General features: G+C 40.5%; 1 protein-coding gene across 2 annotated transcripts in view; it reads left to right on the forward strand.

Moving 5' to 3' along the window:
- The window catches only part of LOC116848987 (1-phosphatidylinositol 4,5-bisphosphate phosphodiesterase epsilon-1-like), a 46,751-nt gene extending 20,823 nt beyond the window's left edge, over positions 1 to 25,928 (forward strand). For both annotated transcript variants that reach the window (XM_032825683.1, XM_032825684.1), the window contains 12 exons: positions 337 to 564; positions 9,068 to 9,534; positions 10,124 to 10,412; positions 10,750 to 10,943; positions 11,302 to 11,600; positions 12,259 to 12,485; positions 13,213 to 13,440; positions 14,220 to 14,444; positions 14,535 to 14,838; positions 15,171 to 15,528; positions 15,830 to 16,153; positions 16,727 to 25,928. In XM_032825683.1, the coding sequence (XP_032681574.1) occupies positions 337 to 564; positions 9,068 to 9,534; positions 10,124 to 10,412; positions 10,750 to 10,943; positions 11,302 to 11,600; positions 12,259 to 12,485; positions 13,213 to 13,440; positions 14,220 to 14,444; positions 14,535 to 14,838; positions 15,171 to 15,528; positions 15,830 to 16,153; positions 16,727 to 18,254 (4,671 nt within the window). In that variant the 3' untranslated portion in view covers positions 18,255 to 25,928. The remainder of the gene's footprint in view (positions 1 to 336; positions 565 to 9,067; positions 9,535 to 10,123; positions 10,413 to 10,749; positions 10,944 to 11,301; positions 11,601 to 12,258; positions 12,486 to 13,212; positions 13,441 to 14,219; positions 14,445 to 14,534; positions 14,839 to 15,170; positions 15,529 to 15,829; positions 16,154 to 16,726) is intronic.
- The last annotated feature ends 405 nt before the right edge of the window (positions 25,929 to 26,333 follow it).

Raw genomic sequence — 26,333 nt, forward strand, 5'->3', positions numbered from 1 at the left:
ATATATATATATATATATATATATATATATATATATATATATATATGGCTTAGGTTGCTACATGTATATATATATATATATATATATATATATATATATATATATATATATACACACATATATATATTAATTGTGAAAAAATTGTATGCACAACAAAAACGCTTTTTCGTTGCCTTATTTATCATATCAAATAAAAAAATAGAGTCTATATCGGCAGTATTTATTTTAACGACAAAAATATTCATCCATATTCTATTAGTCTAAACGTATCTCCTCGGTATTAGCGCGATGTGTTAAATATTTGAATGATTTATCGGGAAATACTTTTGTCCCTAGCATCGGCATGCCCGTGGCAGAGACGCGACTACCGGGTCCCTTCATAGTACTCTCAGCGTTCACACGACCGCGATCGAGCAAACCTACATGGCGGAGGAATGCGACGAGAACGACTATCATCTCGATCTGGACTCCTACAAGCCCGTGCAACCGATCAAATACGATCATGCAGTCACACTGTTCCCCGTTGCCGCGCCACATACCGGCATGAATCTTCATCTACTGCAGGTATGTTACTACATTATGTAGGCAGACGCGCGTTTCATGCAGGAAAATAGATACCGTATCGAAATAAAAATCTCACCCTTTAACCACATAAACAACAAGTTTGCGGTTCTGATTTACCTACGTGATCGATACATACTTCAATAACTTTTACTACACGGTTTTTCTATTCTATATGCAGACAAGAAAATCTTTTCCTCCTTTCTTCGATGTAGAAGGGATAAATATTTTATTAAAATTATGATATTGAATATTTACACTGAGAAATGTTTGGTGTTTGTAATATCACAAATAGAAAAATGTCACATAGAAAAATAATTACTGTAAATTGTGGTCAAGAAAATTACTTTTTTTTATTAAATTTTACTGTAATGTTGGTGAGAATAATTTTATATTATATACACTGCTACTATTATTCTATTACAAAAAATATAGTTGAGGTCAAAGATAACTATAATCTCAGTTAAGTTTACCATTTTTTTTCTCTCACTGCATGATATAAGAGCTAATATATAAATTAATATATTATTTTTACAAACTTAAAATTTTTATCCGGAAATGTATCAAATCAGAGTTTGCAATAGACCTTAATGTTTAATTAACGTGACAAACTGATCGCGTTTAAAAAAAATATAAAGTGACAAAAGTGATAGATATGAAGAAAGAGAAGATATGAAGAATAGATATGAATATGAAGAAGAATAAAATATGAAAAAAAATAAAATATGAAGATAAAATATGAACTAAAAGTTTAAGTTATCTTTTTATGATTTATTCACGGAGTGTGTCTGGAGGCGTGAAACCTCTAAAATTCTATTCGTGAAATTCGACTCACGTCGACCAAATCAATCGGAAAGAAAAACGAATCTTTTTCGATTCAAAGTTGGTGGAATCACTTCGCGGTTCCAAGTACAGGTAAACAAAAAAATTATTGCGTAAAAAAGTAAAAACTTGAATCTCCAATTTCAAACTCATTTTCTCCTGCTCGGTATTTCGTAAAAATCACATTATTATAGAAAAACGCGAATTAGTCCACGTAAAATGTATACCTGATATTGCAAATTAATTAAATTTATCATAATTATTAATATATTATCAAGATTTCACGATTAAATTTTCGCTTTATGATTAAGTAACACTCGCTCTTCATACTGCGTTTGGATTACGCATCAGAAACATATATACGCGCGCGCGCACACACACACACTCATTCACAGACATTGTCTGAGGTAGCGCGATCGTTTTGGAGCCGAGAGACACCGGGTCATGCAACGAAACTGCGAATTGTATACATGACATCCCGATACTGTATCTGGAGTGCATCGCAAATATTGGACGCACAGGATTTGTTGTACAATACAACACAGTGCCGGTACGCTTTTGATCCTGACGTGCTGTTACGGCTGCAGTAGAATTGGATAATAAATAAATCGCAACGTTTTGGCGGTGGTTTGCCCGCAAGATCTATATCATCATAATGTATAACGATATTTTATTTGACGTGTCATTAGTAAATTATGCATTACGCAAAAATCACCGGACGGTAAACTTAATATCTAAATATAATAACTCAAAAGACATTATTGTTGCGTTACGAATTACTACGTTACACGAAATTACTACGTTACGCGTTATTTAAAGTGGAACAAAATATAGAGAATAACTTGTCAGTATTTTTTCGTTCGCGAATTTTTAAGCAATTTTCGAATCTATCTCTTGTCGCGTTCCATTTTACTATTGAATGTCCGATGTTCGTGGCAATTGAACGTTAATTCTTTTGTCGAACCAAATCCCGTGAACCTACGTGAGATCCTTTAATTTTTAATTTATTAATTCTTTATGTCAATGAGCTGAGCTTAACGAGCAAGTCGAAATCTCTCGCAAAAATGAATGACTCTCTATGCAATAACGTTTAATGAGTCACTTTTTGCGCGAGAACGCAAAACGATTATATGTATAACGTCTGGGGAAATATTTACTTCCGAAAGAAGCGAAAGAGAGAGTGGTCGCGAGCCATTTTTATTATTTCGTCTCATGAAATGAATACTGCTTTTCCTATCTCTGACTTCATGGTAGGTCCATGAATATGAATTTAATATATCCTAACAGAAGGGGCGCTCGAGTGGCAAAAATTCATGTACTAGCGAGGTGGAAGACGATGCCGTGTTCAAAAGAATCTTTCATGTCTCGAGCGCACTTCCAGTTATTTAAATACGGTACTCGCGTCTGCTGTAATGATGATCGATGCAAATGACTGGCGCAAGTACGGAAATAAATTTATGTTTATATGTTGCGAATTTTGCAGCGTCGCATTTAAATGACAACTCTAAAGAGCACCATTATAAAAAAAATCATACAAATCGATCATTAGAAAAAATATAATCCCATTCATAGCATTCTCTTATATACTGCACTGAGAAAAATGATTGATCCAACAAAGTTATAGATAATTTTAGCTTCAATCATATTTTTTGTAGTAATATGATAACATTCTCTTATATATTGCACTAAGAGAAAAAAATGATTAATCCAACAAAATTATAGTTAATTTTAGCCCCATTATATTTTTTATAATAAAATAATAGTAATAATATGCATATAAGATTATTATCACTAAAATTAGAGTTGAGTTTAATAAGAAAAATGATTTTACTTTGGCCATAATTTATAGTAATTATGTACCTATGTACTTATAGTTATAAATACCAAGCATTCTTTCTCAGTGTGCTCTTTAAAGTACAGGCAGTACTTTAAATTCTTCACAGAAATACTATACTTTTAACTAGTGATTCAGTTAAATATAGCACTGCAATAAGTAAAACTTCGTTAAAAAATTAGTTAGTAATAGCGATTGTTATCATCACTGATGTAATTGCAAACACAGATAGTGTCATTGCGTGTAAGACGCATGAAAACCGTTAATTCCATCGCCATAAGCGCAGAAAGTTGGATTTGGCACAACATTTAACGATCTTGTGCACTACAGATTATGCCAATGAAATTTTGCTTCCATTGGTCAGAATCAGTAAAATATAAGACGGAGCAGTACAATAAGAATGCTTCTACTGAAAATGAATATTTACTGATTATCAATGAAGTATTCCTTTTACTGATTCAATCAGAAACATTTTTTATCGATTAATTTTAAGAGAGTAGTTTCAAGATATTTCTTTTAACTAAAAGGGAAATATTCTGACATCCAAAAAAGAAATTCAATTTACAAGATACTATTTTCTGTGATTCTATATTCGAAAAGAAAACTTTTGTTAAAAGAATACTCCTCTTCTAATGAAAAAGAAGCATATTATTATGCTTGGAATATTTTCCTTTTGGACTTAAAATATTTTAGAGGGCACATATAATTTAGGGGGATACGAACAGAAGGAACGATCTCACTCGAAAATTACAGCCCATGAATGATCTGTACGTAAGTTAAGTTAAAGAAAAATAGTTTGAAGTATGATTCGAATTCTATCTAAGTATTGTCACATCGTGTCGGGCACGATGTTCAATGGAAATTCCTGTCATTACTTTGGAGGAAAACTCCAAGGTTACCTTTGAAATTTGAAGAAACAACTGCGCATTTTATCTTTAATATTATAGCCGAGAGGATAGGGGCGGCGACGATACGAGACTCCTTGGCTCGTAGTTCGCCGTTTAAGCCATGCGAATCGCAAAAGGAAGTATGAGGGAGATATTCGCCTTTGGCACTATGCGTCTTCTATCTTCGTGAACATCTCTTAAGAGTGTATGTGTGTGTGTGTGTGAATATCTCTTAAGAATGCGCGTGTATATGTATGTGTGTAAGATAGAGGAAGCTAAATAATTGATGTTTGCTTGACTAGAGCGTATCGAGATTAGCGCGCGGATCTTCATTAAGGAGTGAGAAGCATCCGGGCGTTTGAAGAACCGACATCGATGCGGCGGTACTTCATAGCCCCGGACAATTTCGTAATATTAATATCTTCTTCCACGGTGCGCCCCGTCAACGAGATAAAAGATATCTCGGTCGGTACGTAGCGCGTCCCACGCGTCAAAAGCGATTTCAAAGGGACCAGCCTTACTAGCCCATACCCGCTGACATGCCTCGCGGAAATTAGAGAGGAAACAGAGAAATATGCGGGAGGGCGAGGAGCAGGAAGAGAGGAAGGGAAAAAGAAACGTGGGTGAGCGCAAGGACGCTCAGAGAGAGGGAAACTCTGCGGCAGGCGAACTACAGAGCGGGATCTACGGGAAAAATGTTGTAACGTGGCGCGCAAAACCAGGTCATCCTTTTGAATCGAGCCAGCAATTGTCAGCGTTAATTGAGTGGCGAGCGGGAAAAATGGGACACGATGTATTTGCGGCGAAGGATCGGTTCATATGGATAAATTCGTCAGCCTGTGTTCGCGAAATATCAGTATAACATGGCGCGCAATGCGCGGATTCCATTCTCTTTCTTTCCCTCTCTCTCTGTTGCAAAACGCATAACAACTGATCCATCGACGATGTCGGACGCGGAATACGCGGCCAGAGTCGCAAAGGTCTTCCTCGATTTGATTCCGACGCGCGGATAACGGTTGGCTCATAAAAATAATTGATTGAACGCCGATAAATGTCAGGAAAATGCGGATATATAGCCGAGCTGAGCGTGCACCGCGCAGCTTCCGTCATGTTCGACACAATTGCGATAATACCAGCGAAATATCGCGTCCGCGAACGATCGCTCAGAAAAATGGCTTTGTAGTCACACCGCGAAAATTATCTAGATACGAGAAATTAGCTAAGATGAATAAATGACTAGCAAACACTGCGATATCGCACATGTTTTGTGTTTAGTCGGGACAGATGACAGAGATTGCAGAATTTCTTCACTATATGTGAAATTTAGCAAGAAAGTGGCTCTCTCTGTGGCTCTTCCAGATTAAAGCCAGTCACACTTCTTATGTAAGTGACTGTGCTAAACAAAAAGAAGACCAGCAACTACAGACAAATGAAGGTAGGGAAGACCGGAGCTAGATGTCCCATATTTCAGAATTTCGAAATTACAACCTTTCAAACAACTAATTGTTGTGACTAACTGCACAAACATGATAGAGGCAGCCTTCTTCTATTCATTAATGCTCGCCACGATCTTGTCAACCGTATATTATTTAATTATAATTGAAATACAAATATGTTGCAAAGTGGCCTTGGTACCGGGTTAAATTTCAATCCCAGGAGCTCTGGATAAGAAGTTCATATCAAATATGTATTCTAGTTAGTGGTTCCTGAGTCTCCGCAAGAGGTTTCCACAATCCTCTTTAATTATGGGCCAACTTTACCTCATCCATCCATATGCTCGATTTGGATCATTTTATAAGTGAAACTTGTTTTTATTATCCGAAATGTATATCATACGCCTACAAGAAACTTCATTTTAACTAGTAACTCGTCATGTGACTTTATTCACTCACGATAGAGAATATTAACCTCTAAACTGCCGGGAAAGCCACTTTTGAGGCTTTGCATAAATCTCAAAATTCTGCGCCATGTATATATTATTTATATAGAAAAATTTTTGAGAAAAAAATCACTTTTTAATGAAAAATTCCGGGAGCCTAAAGGTTGATACAACATTTTGAAAGACTCAAAAATTTACTTTACTACTACTAAATCAGTTTTTTTCTATTTTTCAACTGTAATATTTCAATTTTAATGAAACCCAGGAGAAAATATTTACGTTCTGAAAGGACTACTTCGCAATTTTGTATATTTACTGTTCTCTCAAGATAAATATTTAAAACTCTCAAGATAAATATTCAAAAAACACATGAGCCGGTCTCCTCTATAACTCCGTAATCTACATTTGCTTGCAGATATTGCTAGAATGCTCTTATTGTAAATTCTATGTATCACAGACAATTTTCTGGCAAGTACAGAAAGTGATGATAAATTTTAACTGCGACATTTAGAATTAATTTACCTAAGCCAGTAAAACATTTCTTTGACTAGCTTTCGGCTAAATATGCGTATTCAAAAGCCTTAACTTGTCGCGACGTCGTCTCTATGCTTTGGCACAGAGCACAAATCAAGCTTCGAATCGCGCGCAGGAGCGGGTAAGTGAAAAGAATAGGTAAATACTTCTGGGACACTCTGTGCCCGCGGAGCGGTCTCGTCGCTTTAAAAGCGTCGTAAAATCGGACTACGAATGTCAAATTTTAAAGCGCGATGAAGATTACGCTTGAGTTAGCAGCTTTCTAACAAGTCGTCGTAAAAATTGCAACCCTCTGACGTTCAAGCGAGGGTGATATTTTTTAATGGGACAAGACGTATTGGTCGTGCGAACGCGAGGAACCTGAACGACGATTGACTGTTCGATGTGCCTTCGAAAATTGCGGCGGACGACGGTTACGTCCGACGTTACCGAGATAAATTAATTGAATTTCGGTGACGGTTCTCTCCCACATTCATACGAAGAGAATTTCATAGTAAAAACGTTATTATAGAATTTCGTAGCCGAGGAACAGATCGACGTTTTGCAGCAATTAATTATTTCCTTACGTTTCATTTGCACTATTTATATTTTAGGAACTAAAGTGTGCTATTAAAAATTTGCTATATTTCTAGCAAAATTTACTATGTTAGAGATCTTTATATCCTATCTTTAGTCTATTCTTTTCTTATCCTATTCTTATTTTAATCTTTTTTATTGTTTGAAATATAAATAATGTATTTTTTTCTTACCAATTCTGACAATTGCGAGGCAACAAAATATTTAATAAGATCTACATCAAGATTTGCTATGTTTTTAGCAAAATCATGTTTCTTAGCAAGACAAACTTAATTGGCAATCTATTCCTAGACTGTTCCTAGATAGTCTATAGTTTAAAAAACGTAGCAAAATTCAAAAGATTTTATAAAAAAAGAAAACTGATATTCTTTCTCTGTATACTCATACAGATCAGAAATTGCAACTTGACAGAATTCCGACGAATTTCGACACGTGCAAATTATTTCCATTTTCGCTTATATCGACACTCAATCATCCCTGAGTAATTTGAAACTCTAATTTAAACGAAAACCGAGAAAAAATTGAAAGAATTTGAAAGAAAGAAAGAATTGAAAGAAATGAGTTTTATGCAAAATATTTTCAACGTCTAAGTTTACACATCTCGCCATCTTTCTCTCTTTCTCTTTCTCTCATAATTAATTTTTTAATTTTATAAAACTTTAGTGATATTGAAATCCTATCAATTAAACGCGTAATTACTTACACGAATTTTACCAATAAAGTTATATTAATAGCTCTTGCGCGATGTCTAATAGCAGCCGACATTAATGTATCTCCGTTCGGCGATCCAAAGCGACAGACACTCATTGCCGTTACGCAAGACATCATGAATTTAAGTGTCTGCCGTCGATGACTTCGGTCGCGAATGCGCGGCATTTGTATATACGCGGCGGGCGTACGCGCAATAAGTGTCTCCATACACGCTGCACTCAGAGCCGACCGCATAAACGCCGTTATAAGTGCATTACGAGGCCCATCACTGTAATAAATGCACTCACGACATCCAGTACTTTGCCGTGGCGCGCGAGCCCGACGCGGCGCAATTGCGAAAATGACCTCGCAGTAGTAGTGAGGGCGTCTGCCGCGCGCGCAATGAAATTAATATATTTATATTTGCAGCAGGCACCCCTGCTGTGTTTTTGAAAATAACAGGGTTAGAGACGGTAATCTGGTTGCCGCCGCCGCCGTCGCCGCATGAGGACCGGCGGAGCGAGGCTTTGAGCGAAATTAAATGTAGACTGTACGTTACATCTTGCGTTTACGCAATAACCTTTACGTACTTTTTCTCTCTTTTTTTTTTTCTTTTTTTCCTCATTCTACCGACGAGTGGCGGAAATATGGTATATGCGACGCGGACGTGCGAAACTTTTTGCGCACACCGCGCCGCAATCTGGAACAGTCGGATTTTTTCGTTCACTCGATTACGAGACACAGGTGTTAAACTAGAAGATACGCGACTGTGTCGCTATCGGTATACCGGTAAAGAAATTACGTGTATAACGTTAGAAAAACTGTTTTCACGTACTTACTAAGCGCAAGACGGCAAGTCAGAAAATCAATCAATTAGGAAGATTGAATCCATACGATCCATACATTAAGTCAGACTTAAGGAAGATTACAGATCGTAGATCTTGCAGATTCTCCCGACACGATTCTATAACACAAAAAGGAAAAGAGGATATTAAAATTTGCGTGAACATTCCGCTTCAGAAATCCTTTACGGAAATTCTACGCGATATATCGAAGTCTTAACATGTCGCAAATGTTGAAAATCAAATATTCGGAACAAATAACACGCGTGGTCCCTCGTGAAGCCAAAAAGGAACGTAATCAAAAGATGGAACGTAATTTTTTTTCCAAAATTGTAGAAAAGATATTTATGACGACGAATAGCATGATCCGGTTTTGCACGGCGTTCGGATATTTCTTCTGCCTCAACCGAGTTACTGATATTTTCCAAATCAACTGTTTCAGGTGCTGCATCATGGCACGACTTTGGTGCACTGGGACTGCGAGGGCGGCACCTCGAGGACGGCGTTGGTGTTCGCGCGCGTTGATCGTGCCTGCGGCACCTTCATATGGGAAAAGCCGACCTGGAGTCCCATGAAAACGGCGCATTCCGGCGCATTCGGCGGTTCCGCTCTCACGGATTTTTCGTTGAGTGTGAAGCCGGAGGACACGATGCCAGCGGGCCTAATCAGCAGGTACACGCAACTGCAGGCTGACTGCGCCTCCGTCACCTTGGAGGAAGGATACCTGGACCTGGGATCGGTGAAGGAGATAACGATTGGCTGCTGCGACCGCGACCGAGAGGCCGATCTCAGGAGCATCTGCAAGAGATACGGCCTACCCGGCTCCGACTCCTGTATCGGCCTCATGTATGGATCCAGCCTGCCGGACAATCGACTGATCTTCCTACTCTGCCCTCCTGCTCTTAACAAGTATGTAAAAATTCTCTCGATCGATACGTACAGTACATAAGAGATCTCACTCTTAACGGAGGTCTCTTATATGGCCTCGAGAAGATTCTTTTAAAACCCTAGGAGGAAAATATTATATATTTGCCACAGGCAAATTAACCACATTTTTTTCTGGTCTAATTCCTCGAAGAGTATTAATTCAGAAATGAAAATAAATCCGCGGCGTTTTGTAATTACACTTTTTGCACGGAAAAAAACCCCTCAGACACATATTCGAATTAGAGATTACCTCGCGAGTATCTTCCGATTTAAAACTTGACTATATTCCATGTTTTTTTGAGTCCAAATCCGCACCCGAGGGAGCCGAATAGCAATTCGCAAATCGAAACCTCGATACTCGCGGTGCATCAATTATATGTTAATGTTGTATTATCGAAAGGTATATAGTTAAAGTTATTATTAATGGTATTAAAGGTATATGGTATTATACTAATGCTATTAATAATTACGCGCTACACCCCGCGTCGCTAACAATGAAATTATCGTTAAAATACGCAAACAGCGAGTCACGCAAGCTAGTTATGTAACTCGCGCATTGCTCCGCTTGCAGAATATGGTATATGGGATTGTGTTGGATACTGCGAGGCCTCAAACGACAGCAACAGCTAACGGATCGTAGATCACGCTGGTTGAAGGACAAGTATCTTCAGTTGTACTTCGAGGAGAACGGCTCGAGCCCGATCACGGCCGACGCTATACGCATTTTCGGCGGTCGCGACTGGTCGGCTCTGACGGAAAGCGCCGGCACGCTCTCGCCGACGAGCGGTAGCACTTCGCGCAGACGAAACGTCAAAGGCAAGAAGACCAAATCGATCGGCAACATCCACGGCTTGACCAAGGTTCGCACACACACACAGACCCGTCTCGAGTTCTCTTCAACACACGGGGAAATAAGTTTGGCCGAATTGCTATGACCACGTACGAAGCAAACGCGCTTTGGTCGAAGGGGACGGAACCTTTGCGATGTTTATGAATCAGATCCGGTTCTGAAATACTATCTCCTCTCCGACCAAAACACGTTCGTTTACAGTCACGTTGGTTCAATCGATCCTTTTCCTCCATGTATTAAATGCAAATCGAAGTGGGACAATTTCCGTGGGAATACATGTCTCTGCTTAATCTTCGCGCGCGCAGATGACGCGTTCGTCGTATTGAACGATCTCGCTTTTAACGTAGGACCTCAGTCAGAAACAGTACGACTCTTCGGACGGTCTATCGACTCTGCGTCACATCGCGGGTAGCAGAGAGTCCCTCACAAGGGTCATACCGGCGTCACCGCGAGCGAGCAGAGACCGAATTCCACCCCGTAGCCCGCCCGGTTCGGCTGAGCGTGTTGTCTCTTCCAATCTGCCTTACTCCACTTTTCAAAGGTACATTACCTACACACTCTCGAGGCCGAGGGAAATCTCAGGAAAAAAGAGATTCACTCGAATCCCGATAGATGAAATTGCACGGAGTGTCACATGATTATGAATCTAAATTCAGATTCGAATAATTGACTACTTTCAACAGAGAAAGCTGCTTTTCAACTGTTGTAAAACTGCTGCAAAATTCGTTTTACTGTTGTAAAATTCGTGAATCTGATTCGTATATGTTCTTAGATTCAGCCAAGATTGAGAACACTCAAATTCACGAATTTTACAACAGTTACGAAACAGCTTTTTCTATTGAAAGCAGCCAATTACTTCAATCCTTTTTCTCGCACACCTCACAGTAAAGCGTGCGTAGTTTGTTATGTGTTGCCAGAGAAAAGGACAAGAACGGAGCGACTGGTATAGTATCGGGAGCGGAGGCTCCTTGGCAGATGAAAGCGCAACACACTTCGATCATGTACGAGACACAATTGAGCTTCGTGGAGTTCGTGGCGCTTTTCCGCTCATTCAGCTTACGGGCCCGGAAAGATTTGAAGGAGTTGTTCAGCCAGTTAGCGATTACGTGTCGCAGTCAGAGCGACGGCTCATTGAGGGATTTTAGCATGCGACCAGCGGTGCTCAGGCAGGCCAGCGACGCCACTCCGCAGAGAATCGGTAAGTGAACGCGAGCTGAATCAATATAATTTCGCTGCATTTAAATTCTGACGCTATACACGCAGAAAAGTCCCACTACTAAGAAAAGCGATCACTCAATTTACTTTCCTTCTCTTAAGTAATAGTTAGCTTCAGCACAGAATATTTTATCAATGATGCTCTCAAAATATACTCAACAAATTTAAGAAAAGTTCATTATCATATACACAAAACAAGAATCTATTTTGTGTACAAGAATATTATAACTCTATCGAAGGAAAGATGACTCTATCTAGTAAACAAGTTTTTTGTTTTAATTTATATCATACTTTTTGTTTTAATTTATATCATACTTTGTTGAAATGCTAAACTTACTAGAACTTAGAATTATTTTGAATAAATTTGATACTCATGATGAACTCTTATGATAGATTTGCGGATGTATAAACTTAAGAAATGCTTGAAACAAGTAACGTTTACTTGAACGCAGTATATTCTGCGTAGACGCGCAGGATAATTTCACGTTCTTTAATTTCGAGAATTCTTCGCGTCTTTCTACGTCGTATCTACGATATTGAAAAAATTGAGTTTTTTTTCATTTCACCGGAATTACATCGATTTAAATTCTTACAAGTGGCAGCGTTGCAAATATTATTTAATCAACGTTTGAATATGCCAGGTTTGTTGACAAGGAACAACTCCATTGACTCTAACGAATACAAGACGAACGTGAATCTGCAGAAGAAGCAGATCTTCGACGCTGTGGCGGCATCGAGCATAGTCGATAACTGCTCCGGCGTCGAGACATCGAAATCCCAAGTGATCACCTTGGCGACATTCACGAAATTCTTGGAGTCCCGGCAGCAAGAGAAACTAAACGACGACAACATCAAGGCGTTGATCAAGGTAAATTTTATTGGGTTAGAATTATAAAAACTCATATAGCACAAAAATATTACACCAACATTAGATTGTAGACGGTTTTAATTGCGTCGCTAAAGATGATAAAGGTGTTATCACAATCTTAAAATGTTACTTTCCGGGACTTTTATAATAAATCTTAAGTCCAAATATTAATACAATTCTTGGTTAATTCAAGATCACCTTGTGGTTAAATTAATATCATTTCAAAGTCGATCAGAATATAATTGCTTCATCATTTAAAGCTAACGTTTTAATAATATTAACGTCTTACTCTCCTATAGAGAGAATTACTACTGCATTGTATTCTCACTGCAAAACAGAATTAATTTACTGAGACATCATAGCAACATTTTAGTAATAATAACATTGACTTTTGCGCTATGTGGGAAGAAGACATCCAAGTATTTCGACCATCTCGTCGAGATTTTTTGCTCGCGCGAGATTAATATTCCATATCACCAACTGAATGGGTACGATTAATGTGTTTGCGCTAAATTGCGCAAGCGTTCTCGTTGAAAGACGACGAACAATCTAACCTTTCGACTCCAGCGAACTTCGTCGCTCTCGGAACAATCATGATTTCAATTTGCCTTCGCCAGGAGACTGAGTGCCGTCCAACTTCCTCGCTCGTGTGACCGTCGCATCACAATACGCACGCGACCATATGCGACGTAATACAATCAAGCGAGCCTGTTTACTCTCATTTCAGAGGCACGAACCGGACCCGGCGCTTCGCACACAGTGGTGTTTGTCTTTCGAGGGTTTTGCGCGGTATATGATGGACAAGGACAATTATGCCTTTCCGAACGAATACGCGACACCATCCGAGGCTGAGATGCAGCAGCCGCTGTCGCAATATTACATCGCCAGCTCGCACAATACTTATTTGACCGGGCATCAGCTCAAAGGGGAATCATCCGTGCAATTATATTCACAGGTGGGTAATAACTATTACAGACGGATTCTCGTGCGAAGGATGAACTTTCACAAAACTAAAAAGTACGTGGAAGATATTCTCGATTCTCACGAAAGGATATTATTATAAAAAAATATAATCTCATTCTTAACGGAATTCTTTGAAAATTTTACTCTTATATATGTTCTTAAGAGAATTCACTTAAAACCAAAACAGAAATATTCTAAGCACAATGTACTTCAAGATAGAAGAATTTCGTTTTTATCAACAATACGTTTGGCTACTCTTAATAAAAGTTTTCTCTAGTAACAGGACAACCTACTTCAAGTAAATATATTCCTTTTGATTCGAAAGAGTTAGAATAAATAAAAAAGTTAGAATGGCAACTTTTCGACTAAATAGTCCATTTCTTTAGAAGAAAAATATTCTTTAAATAAAAGTTTTCGTTTAGAATATGCAATTACAGAAAATAGCACCTTGTCGCTAGAATCCTCTTCTTGGGTAATTATAATCCTGTCATTGTTAATTAATCACGCGCATTATTTGATAATTATACGTACTATCTGAGAGAAAAATTAATTAATAAAAATTTCCTCCGAATATTTTTATAGAAATTAATATAAAATTAAAATGTTACATTAATTCAAAGATCGGATACTTTTCTTTGCATTAAGATGGAAATTTTGATTTCACAAAATGAAGTGCCTTTCAAAACGAGTAACCCGAATTTCTGGCCAAACAAGTCATAATTAAAGCAGGGATAAGTATCAATAGCTCTGAAGAAGGAAAAATATTTCTAGGTTCTCTTAACGGGATGTCGCTGCGTGGAGCTCGATTGTTGGGACGGTGACGACGGATCTCCATTGATTTATCACGGTCACACATTCACCACCAAGATACCGTTCCGATCGGTCGTAGAAGCGATCGATCGAAGCGCGTTCGTCAGCTCCCCCTACCCCGTGATCCTTTCCATCGAAAATCACTGCTCGCCGAATCAGCAAGCTCGCATGGCCCAAATATTTCAGGTATATTAATTACTCAATAAATTACTCCTGCCATTAATTATCGTCACACGTAAGTGGCTCGAGTTACGGCCGAGGAATCCGTCGTTTCAGTCCGTTTTCGGCGAGAAATTGGTGACGAAGTTCCTCTTCGAGACCGACTTTAGCGACGACCCGCAGCTACCGTCGCCTTCGCAGCTCCGTTACCGTATCCTGATCAAGAACAAGAAGCTGGTGGTCGACCCTACCGGACCCTTGTCGCACACGCCCCTCAGTCACCGCGGGAAGATGCTGATGTCGGATCGCGCGTCCTCGATGAAGCAGATGCGGACCGACGTGAGCAGCACGTCGGTCGTCGAGTACTTCAGCGAGGATGACGACGACGAAGAGGATGACGACGAGGACGACAATATCGACGGTAAATACGACGCATCCGTTCGCGCTGTCGAGAGAGTCGCGCCGGAGAAACTTTCCCCAACGATATCGAAACTCGCGTTCTCTTAATCTTCTCTGAGCTCAGGTTTAACCTAAATACGCCGATACGCGTGCTGCATCGTGCACCTCTGCGTTATATCGTGCAGGCCTCTATTACCGTGCTCCACTTAATTGCTCCGTTCATATCTGAGTTTACCACGAGCGAGCGTAAATCCCCGGCACGATCGCGTTCGAGAAAAATATCGTAATTGCGGTGATTAAAAATTTAACGAAGCGATATAGTGGGATATTAAGCGAGACCGCACAATTTTACAGATAACTCGATCTCGAGTTACGAGAGATACCTGGGCAGCAGCCAAGTACCGCAAAGCCGCTTTAAATCGGACCCGGCGGTGGATGACAAATCGCAGAAGCAAAGCAGTCAGATAGCCAAGGAGCTGTCGGACCTGGTGATCTATCTACAGGCGATTAAATTCCGCGGATTGAACACCACGCCCGGCACGGCGGTGCCGGGGAAGACCAGGTGCCACCAGTCGCACACGGGACCGGTCCAGAGACACAGCATCGCCGGTATAGGAACCAGCAGTATAGCTTCCTCCTCGGGATCGCCACAGTCGCTCTCGACGTCCGCCTCGATCGCGAGCGGCGGCAGCAATATAGAAAATCTCTTCAGGTTGGTCTCTTGCCATAAATGTGAGCTGACGATGCGAAACAATGCTGGAAACATATTTAAATGTCTTATATTTAGTACAAATGTATGCAGTGGAATTTTATCGTGCTCGTTCTTAACGTTACGAATTGTCTCCTTTTCATTTTTCTCTTTTCATAATTTTATGTTAGTATTACTTGTTTGAATTATTTCTTATTCTAATCAAAATAATTTTATTACGTCATCTTGTATTTTTTTGCTTTAATCGTATTCGTAATGCTACTTGAACACAAAAAATCTAAAGATTTATTTTCCTTGTCGCCAGATCTACTCGCGGAGTGCCAGCCTGCTTCCAATGTTCGTCTCTGAACGAGAGCACGGCGAAGAAGATTTGCAGGAAGCAGCCGCTAGGAGTAGTCGCCCATGCGGAAACCCAACTTATTCGAACTTACCCCGCAGGAATGCGCATCGACTCCACAAATTTCAATCCTGTCATATTCTGGGCCTTCGGGATTCAAATGGTCGCGTTGAATTATCAGACCGATGACACGGGATTGAATCTGAATGCAGCCATGTTCGAGCAAAATGGCCAATGCGGATACGTTAGGAAACCTTCGGTGATGTGGGACAAAGGACACATGATGTACAGGTGAGCTCATTTCACCTTACTATCAAGATACAATCTCTTACTGATCAAGATTATGATTTCCCAATCATGTCAGGATGATTATGTACTTAACGATTGAGCTACAAGTATATTGCAGTTTTTGTGCGTTCATCATAGAAAATTGCCGATCAATTTATCACGAATCTCAATACACCTAAATTTCTAAAGATCAAAATTTTAGACATTATATATAAAATATTAATAAAATTAATATTTTTCATATCTACTTATTTCAATTAAGATTATATATCTATTTATTAAATTTTCATAATTAATTGTATATATATTTTTTTTTATTAGATTTTCCTGGAAATATGGCATTTAATAATTTTGAAAAATTCTCAAATGATCTTGGATTTTCTTTGTTGTTTAATAAAAAGAAACTAAGATTTTAATGTATACAAGAAATTGAGAAGCGTATCTTTATGCTAACGCACAGTTTTCCACTGCAGTACACGTGTACGCGTTGCAAGAAATCGATTATTTGGTAAATTATAATTAGCGACTCTGTCATAAATGCATTCTCCTCGAACAATCACAAATACATGTTGACAGGCGGTTTAACCCATGGGACAAAGAGTTCGACGGGCTGCACTCGGCACACTTGAGTCTGTCAATAGTCTCGGGACAATATGTCTCATCGACCAACTTCCTCACCAGTACGTATGTCGAGGTCGAACTGGTTGGTATACCGATCGACTGCGCGAAACACAAAACAAAAGTAATACAGAACAACGCGGTGAATCCAATCTGGAACGAGAAGTTTTGCTTCCAAGTGATGTTCAAAGACCTTGCCTTCCTGCGCTTCGGCGTGGTCGAGGCGAGCTCGCATCATCTGATCGCGCAGCGCGTGATACCGCTCAAATGTCTACGACCTGGTTACCGACACGTGCGACTACGCTCTTGCAAGAACAAACCACTGGCTCTGTCCACGCTGTTCATCTATTCGCGAATGGAGGAAGAGAGCCTGGACTACAACACCTGCTGCCGCGATCACAAGGAGTCGTCGAAGCGTCTCTCGTCGGGCAAAGAGCCCGACAAACTCAGCACCGTCGATTCCGGTCTGAGTGGTGTCACTTTGAAGAGACGAATGTTCTTCTTAATGGTCTACCACGTGATTCCGGAGGAGCCTTACACCATCCTCAAAGTAACTCAAGAGAGCACCACGCAAGAGGTGATGCTGCAGGCGTTGCAAAAGGCAGGAATATCGCCTAACCACGTGGACGATTATATTTTGGTGGAAGAGGTGTTCCGCGGCTGGGAGAAGAGAGACAGGGAGGAACTACCGACTCAACGCATGTTGGACCTTACGGAGCATCCGCTTCAGGCGCAGGCCCAGTGGAAAGGCCAAGGTCGTTTCCTTCTGAAACGAGTAGGTACCGACCCGAGCAGCAGAGCGTGGTTGGCCTCCATCAGAAGCACGGCCGGTCATTCGAAGTTCAACGACTCAAATTCAAGGGACCAACCCACTCACATATGGGACGAGGCGGACACCTTCCTCGTTTGCATCTATAACGTGTCACCCGAGATCCCTTACGCAATTTTACGAGTGCCAGTGAGCGCCTCAGCACAAGACGTGCTGGCGCAAGCTCTAGTGAAGGCTCGGAGAATGGAGGACCCAATGAAATTCGCCCTGGTCGAGGAACTGGAGTGGGGAGGCGCGGGTGCCGTAGGCAGTGGAAATCGTCAGATGAGGGTGTTACGCGATGACGAGAACGTTTACAGTACGCAGGCGTTCTGGAAGACTCTCGGCAGGTTCATCTTGAGAGAACGAGAACAGGCCATCCCGAGGATGCGACACCTCCTGCCCGCGACTCTCGACAGACTCAGCAAGGGATTCTCCGTGGGCAGATCGGTGTCACTGCCGGGATCCAGCAAGGAAAAGGTGCCGGTTTCGGGAGTACTGTCCGACCCGACATCGAGAGGTTTGAGATACCGACTACCAGGACGATGGCAGATGTCGGGACGCAGACACCGCGAGGTTCACTCCGACGGCGAAGACACTCGCGAGTCCGACATACTGAACGCCGCTCTACACCTGAAGAAAGTGTCGTTAAGGAAACTGTCAGTTTGGAAGTCATAGTGGCAGTCAAGGGCGACGTCGATATCATCGATCTTCGCCGCTCGGAGAAGCCAATTGTAAGCACTGTAGTCCAGTTATTCGGTCAGAATCTAGTCCTGATGAATCTAGTCTTGCTCTTGTAAAAACGACTCTATACCGATCCTGTCGAGTTGCAGTCTCGGGTATGATTTGGGTAGGGAAGTCAAGAGATATCGCGCCGCATCACAACGTTCGAAAAAGTTGCATAATCAGTAGGTCTTTTGAAACAAGAAATACCTCGACTATCGACGAGACACGATTGGTATAGTCCACGATTACCAAAGAAATACTAGACCGAGCGCTTTTGTATCATCGAGACTACGCGACGACATTGAACGTGAGCGAATATGATCTCCGGAATATAGCAGACGAGTAGTTTCTTCAGGGATCAGGGAGATCCTTCGGAAGACATCAATATCCGAGAATAACATTGAAACTCGATTACGATCAGCCGCGCGATACTCTAGCAAAAGCCAGCTTCGGGCATAGTCACCAAAGTTGCCGTAGAGTCAACGTCAGCAGGCTAAAAGCTTCCAGCAAGAAAGACGGGAAAGACACCGCGATGAAGACCATCACCGCTAAAATCGTTTTCAGGAATTTTTTAAAGGTCTCAATACGTAGCATGTCTGTCCTGCAGCAGCTGGTAACGATCGCACAATCATTAAGTGGCAAAGTGACGATTCTTCAGTCCCCTTAATTTCGTCGAACCGGCACGACCGTCATCGTAGAATGTCAAACGGGAGTTCATTTCACGTAGCGTGGCAATAAATTCATGGCAGACCGGCTGCTTGTCTGATCGGCGCGCTGGCGCGTCGGAAAAAAGTTAGTGCCACGTCGCGGCTGATTTTATTATTTTTGTACAACGAATAACAATCGCAGGTGGATCGCGGCCGCGAGAGAGCGAGCCCGCGATCCATCTCCGACGGGCGATCGCTCGTGATCTCTAAAGAAGAAACTTTGCCAAAACGACATTCTAATAAGTGATCTAAGATCAGCGACGTTCGCGTGTAGACGTATTTATCGGAAGTGCTTCCCGTAAGAGCGTATTTCCGTTCGAAAAACGTCGGAACAAGCCGTCTACCCGCTCGACACCGTGTATCCGGAGGAATTCGCAGCTTCACGCGATTTCCCATCTCTGTAAAGGCAAAAATACCAATTCTCGGACATGTATCTAATTCTGAGCGTTCTGGTCACTTCAATTGTTTTTAAACGCAAATATTTAAACTCTCAACACAAAATACATGTATATACTCAATATGCACGGAGAGAATTTTATAGTAAAAATTATTATAAAAGTTTGTAGCCAAGCAACAGATCGACATTTTGTCGTAATTGACTATCCTTTCAACTTATTTATGCTACTTATGTATTTTAAAAATTGACATATATATTATCTAAAAAATTGGCTATAGTTCTAGCGAAATTTAACATACTTTATCTGGCTAGAAGAACGACTCTGAGACTCAACTAAAAAAGTTTCCTGAAGAAGTGAACCGGAATGTTCACGGAACGTCGAAAACAAATCCAGAATGCTTGGCGCGTTAACACAAGAATATAATTCTTATTTTCTTGCATACATTAAAATCTTTATTTTCTTCTTATTAAATGACAAAAAAGATCCAAGATTATTCAAGAATTTCTCAAGATTATTCAATATTATATTTCTAAAAATTTTTTTTAAATAGATATATAATATTAACTATTAAAAAAAAGATTCAGTACCAAACAGGAAGCTAGACTAAACATTTCAAATTGGTCAGATAAAATATCATTAAAATATCCTTCTGGTCGAAGAGAATACTTTTTCTCAAATTTACTATGTTCCTTAGCAAGGTACCTTACTGACAGTCTATTCCTACACTGCTAAAGACACAGTATAATTGAAAAGAATTTATGTGAAAGAAAACTATAATATTCTGTCTCTCTCTCTCTTCGTGTATATACATATACTAGACGCGAAAAGTTTGATTATTTGTATTCAAAGACTAAGACAATAAGAAAGTCCAGGATTAAATAGGGGTCCAGGCATTGGTACTCTTACCTCATTTCTCTATCATTTGCGCCCAATGTCGTCTTTATCATTTCTTCAACGTCGTACCTGAAGTTTTACATTGATACGAGTTAGGCTTTCGCGCGAAAGCCTTGCGACAAAGTTATATATCGCTGTTATCGTTCTCCACTTCGTTCACACTCTACTCAACGTTAACGAACGATCGTTTTCTGTTTCTTCGTCTGATCGATCATGTGATAAAGGAACTCGAGTAGAATCCGACGAGGGAACGTCGTAAAGTATATTCGGCAGTTGCTAACGTAAAGACCATATTTACTATATATTGTTAACGCTAGAGGGTAGATCGATGTTGCATTCTCGATTACCGTCCCTCTCTCCTAACTGTTTTAGCGAACGTATATACATATAATATATATATATACATATATTATATATAACGTAGATTGTAAATACGAGACCAAGGGGTGTCGGATGGAGAAATTCGCGTTCGAGTGTGTGCTATGCTATAATCGCGCTGTTCAATTATTTTTTCACGCGAGAAAGAACGCGGACGCGCCTCTCGTGCTCGACGAGCGTCCGAAGCCGGCAGCCTAATTTTTCCGAAGCTAATTTCGCTATTTTTAACGTTAATTAAATAACGACAAACAAGTAACGGAATCACACGTCGCACGCCAGTGAGGTCGCGAATAGCCTTGCCCCGTCTTCCACGTGAGTCGTTTTAGGTATATTTTATATATTTTCGAAACGCCCCCAACGCCCTCGCTGACTGATTTTTTAGAAGCTGTGTACACGATCGATCGACACGAAAACGCCGGGACCCTTTAATGCCCCCAAAACCGGAAAGATCTATCCGACACGCGAATATCATATCCCACCCCCTAAGATGCTTCGCGACGTCACTGGGGGGGACTCTGTATATTTTTGGATACTACTTCCTTCGCGCTGGTGTTTCACACCCCTCGTCTCTCCGCAAATTACATAATCACATATCTCCACGAGAGACCAATGAAAACAAACATGCAGACGGAAATAAAAGAGATAAGGGCCGGACACACACGCAGGCCAACTATATTTATACGCATATCCCTAAGAATAGTGTGAGGAAGAGGGAGATGAAGAGGCACAGAAGAGAAAAGAAGCAAAAGAAATGTCGTTCGATAAAAAAAAATTTCCGTAGAGATCGACACGCAAACCTGAGCGCCGTATCTGCTAACGATAAGAACGCGATCGAAAATTGGCATTAGTAGCAGTCCCGCGATGTCGAATCACCGAGAACACACAAGAACATACGAGATAACATACGGGGCCGAACGTGTTTGCAATTCATGTGTTTGCAATCTCGAGTCGTAATCATCGTACCGTAAGTCATCCTCGCAGATAAAGCGCAGATCGAGCTATCCAACGCTAATTTGATCTGACGATCGCCGTATCTACTAGCGCAATGGACAATACTGCGAGCGTCATAAAGTGCGACCACATACGCGTGTCGCATCCTAGAAAATGCATCACTCGCTGCCCACTCGATAAACCCTCGAAATATTTCTACATTTATTAAGGAGAAAGAGGGAAATGTCAGGATGCCTCTCGATTAGCGCGCATACCTCGCCATTACACAATCTCTCTTCTCTTCTTCTTACACGATCTATCTTTTCTCTTTTTGTTCTCGAAAGATGCTCGCATTCACGGGAGCCTAAGAATACATTAGAGTCCCGTTTTAATGGGTTAATGTGTAAATCAATTCGACCGTCTTGTTTACGAGCGAACGGCCGCGATGCAAATTGAAATTCCCCGAGCGTCGACGACAGAAGAACCGAGTTCGCGAGTTGCGAACTCGGCGAGTACAACACAAGTATATGTATATGTGTTTATATATATACATATATATATACATGTATTTTGCGCAGTAAAAAGCAGCAATTAGAAACCAGAGCAAACTGTATCCCAGTAAATACGCCGTAGCAGTATTTCTTTTATATATATGTAAAGACAAAGAGAGAGAGAGAGAGAGAGAAAGGAAGAAAGTGCACACAGAAAAATGCATACTGCATCCAAGTAAGTGTTACTTGTTTCAAGTATTCCGTAAGTTTATATACCTCCAAATCTATCATAATTTATTATTTTATTTATCACATTTGTATTAAATCTATAAATTTTTATTCCAAATATATTCCAAATCTAACATTTTAATGAAGAATGTTAAATTCGATTTGCTTATAACATTGTATCGAGTCAACTTTCGATATTTTTGTAAAGAGTATAATTCTTTCGAGTATTGACACGATAATTGACTTTTCTCAAGTTTGTGATGAGTATATTCTCAATCTTACCTATTGAATCAAGAAAATATTCTTTGTTGAAGCTAACCCGTTACTTGAAAGAGGGGAAGTAAACTGAACGATCGCATTTCTTGGCAGTGGAATGATATTTTTCTGCGCGCAGCGTCTTGCGGAGAATGTCATGTACATAGGCAGTAACGAACAATGGCTACTAATAACGATAATTAATTACTGTAATTAATATTCGACGCTCCTTGGACCTCCGGCTAAACCCCCCGCATCGTGAGAATCATCGATTATACGAACGGACGAGGGTCTTATCGGGCGTTACTTTTCGGTTGCAACCGGTGACCGTTCGTCGTCGTGCCGCCGCAGAACGTTGCAACGAGCTGGTGTGAGATTGATAAATTCGCGTCCGGAAAGCGTGGACGCCTCGTCGAAGATCTGGGTCGCCCGCGGAACCAATTAAAATCGCTAGTTTCCCTGGTTACTGCGATTCGATCCTGTCGCGATGCACGCTAATTAATTAATCAATCGTATTTTTATTTCTTCACATGAGAATCAAATTAACACATATGTAACGTAAATACAATACATCATTAAATCGCGTGTATCAACGTTGTCTCGTAGCAGAAATATCGCGGAGTAAATTTACGGTAACGATGAGATATCTTACGTCAGAGATAATCATGTAATTGTATCGTCGACTACATTGCCGCCATCGGCATAGTAGCGTCGAATTAATTACTTCAGCTTCGTGCTTTACTTTGACAATTTGTTCGGGAAGAAGCGATGTATATTATTTGACGTTTAAATCAATACGCGCGAGACTCGTTTTGTTCTACGATGTGAAGCGCGACAAATGATAGAATTTTACCGTCAAAGCCGACCGCGAAGATTGCATTTCCCCGACGAATAAAACGTGTCCCACGGTACTCCTCGCATTGTGTTGCATTGGGAGAAGATTACTTGGAGATTTGTTTAAAGTGATTATATATCATATCACATATAATATCATGTAGTTCGTACGAGGTTTATTCACAGAAATAAACTTTATATCCCACAAATGAATCTTTCAGTATTTTTTCTCAGTGTAACAAATACAAAATCGTCGAGAACGTACAACACACGCGTCCCTTCCTACCGAAGTTCTCCCCGGAAATTCGACAACGTCCACGCTCGGCGGACCGACTTTCTTCCCTTCCCTCTTCGTGGCCGAAGAGCTCGTTGGACGCATCTGGAGGGTGACTGTACCGCGTAATGAGCGGGACGCGCGCGCGCGCACGAAACGACTACTTCTTAATATTTTTGGGACCACTCTGATTAAGGATTCTATCGAGCGAGCTCCCACGAGGAGCCGAATCTACGTAAACGATGCAGTATTAAGGCTCCTTCTTCCTCTCCTCTCCGTCGGTCGCGAACGGCACGGACGAAGGAAAGGGAGAGGGAGGCGACGGAGAAGCGCGGAGAGACCGACAGGAGCACGACAGAGATCGAACGATGAACTGTCCTCGAGGAGGTCGTGCGAGAAGCCAAAAAGAAATGAAAGGAAGAAAAAGAAAATGCTTAAACGCGCCGGGCATATCCCTAACTGTACATATCCGTGATTCTTCGGTAGCTGTTACGTTAATTACGAGAAACGCGCGCGTATATATAATATATATATATATATATATATATATATAAATATATAAATATATAATTGTGCGCACACATACATACACGCATACGTGTTACTCTCGTAGAAGAGGCCGTCGAGCCGATACGTTGCATTTTTGTACGGGGCGTGTTTCGAAGCCAAAGAAGAAAAACAAAAGAAATAAATCTAAACAAACTATCTTCGATTGAGAAAAAGGGAAAGAGAGAGAGAGAGAGAGAAAGAGCGCGCGCGAGAGAGAGGAAAAAAGAGAGAAAGGGGGAGAGGAGAAGTATGATACAAGTTAGTAGACGACGAGACGAAACGATTGAAAGAGCAAAAGGAGATGAAGGAGGTGAGAAAAAAGGGAAAGGAGGAAAATAAATTAATTAAACGCGTTCCCGCCGCGCGCGGTCGGGCTGGCCCGATTACCTCGCCGGTGCGTGGATCCTCTTTAATCGAACTATAATACGATACGTCTCTCTTTTTTCATAAGTGTAAAACTTTATCATATACGTAACGCGTTTATCTTGTAAGCGGTTGCTGCCCGCGTTTCTCGTCGACGGCTTTATTCCCCGGCTCATCGTCAATAAAATGTATAATCATTGTACGAGCGTGTTGGCAAAACAAAAAAAAAAGAATAAAAATAATAATTACGTAAATTGTATACGCGAGTTATAGCGGAACGACGTGCGGTAATTAGTCGAATCGCCGAAAGTTAAAGTGTCTGTCGAAAGGAATACCCTCGCGATCATCGGGGCTAGTTGTGCAATTGATGCGTTTTCTCACTTGCTTCCAGATCGATCGTCACCTCGCAATGATATTTCGCGCGTTACACACGATTGACTAAATCGCATTAAAGAAGAAAGAATGGAAGGGAAAAGACAGCACGAAAGGTGTTACGTAAGAAGAACATTTTGTTGTCGCTGGGGTATTTTCTTGGAATACTTGCTATTGATCTCGATTCGTTCGACTCCGAATAACAATATATAATTAATAATTTCAATTATTATAATAATTACAATAATTTCGTCCCTGGCGTCACTTTTCGTTCACTCACTAATTCATGATAATCAGAATCGTTGATGCCGTTCTTAATGAATAAACTTGGAACAAAAAGCTGTTATCTCATCGCAAGCAAAGCAAAACCCACCGTGAAACTTTCACCGACGCGATGCTTGAAGTGACAGAAATTTCTTTGTAAACTTTGTCATAGAACTGAATATTCTACGATTATTTTAAGGCGTCGCGATTGCGTAACGATTATGCTGCTTCACAAGAGAGCAACGCGAACGTAAAGGACCGAGGCAAAAGGCAAAAGCATAAAGAAAAAGAAAGAAACGAGATCATGTTACCGCTAAAAAAAAGCAGGAAAAACTATTCTCCTAGGTGCGCGTATGCAGTACGCCGTAGTATGACTTTTCGTCGCATTCGAACGACAATTATTGCAAAATAAAGAAAGGATTATACGAGTAGCAGCTAACGTTAAAATAGAGAATTCTCTTTGGCATTATTATATAAAATAAACACTCGAGTAGCCTCCGTTCTCGTGTTGTCGAAGAACAAAAAAGAGAAGCATGTAATATCCGTTAAACAAATAAAAAGAAGCATGCGATCGTCTTGCAACTCTTATAGCGAATTTACCATTACAATAATATATTAATACTATTGACATATTGTTGAGAAAAAGGATCTCCATGTAAATAAACATAAAGAGCATTTTTATAAATAATCGTCGTCATTATCGTGTTGTTATTAACCGAAACACCCCCTCCTCTATGCCGCTAAAAAAAGAACTAGCAAAGTTGATAATTTAACATAGAGAATCTTTAAAATAAGAGTGTCGTCAATTCGGGCACGTGATCTGATCACGCATTGAGGATTCCATGAACATCCATAACTTTGAAAAGGGATTCAAGTGACGGTAAAGAAGAAAGGGATAGTTAGTGAATAACGCTAAAAATTTTCCTAGTATAAGAACTTATCAAAGGAAAATAAAATAAAAATAAAATAAAAAAATAAAATGAAAATAAAATGAAAAACCACTGATTAGCACTATCCACTAACACCATTTCTCTTCTCAAAGCTATGGCATTCTCAGCGCGCAATCAGGTCACATAACCGAGTTGACAACCTTC

Source organism: Odontomachus brunneus, unplaced genomic scaffold (genome assembly GCF_010583005.1).
Source record: "Odontomachus brunneus isolate Ranch 3 - 2012 unplaced genomic scaffold, Obru_v1 Obru_scaffold_103, whole genome shotgun sequence".
Taxonomy (NCBI): Eukaryota; Metazoa; Arthropoda; class Insecta; order Hymenoptera; family Formicidae; genus Odontomachus; species Odontomachus brunneus.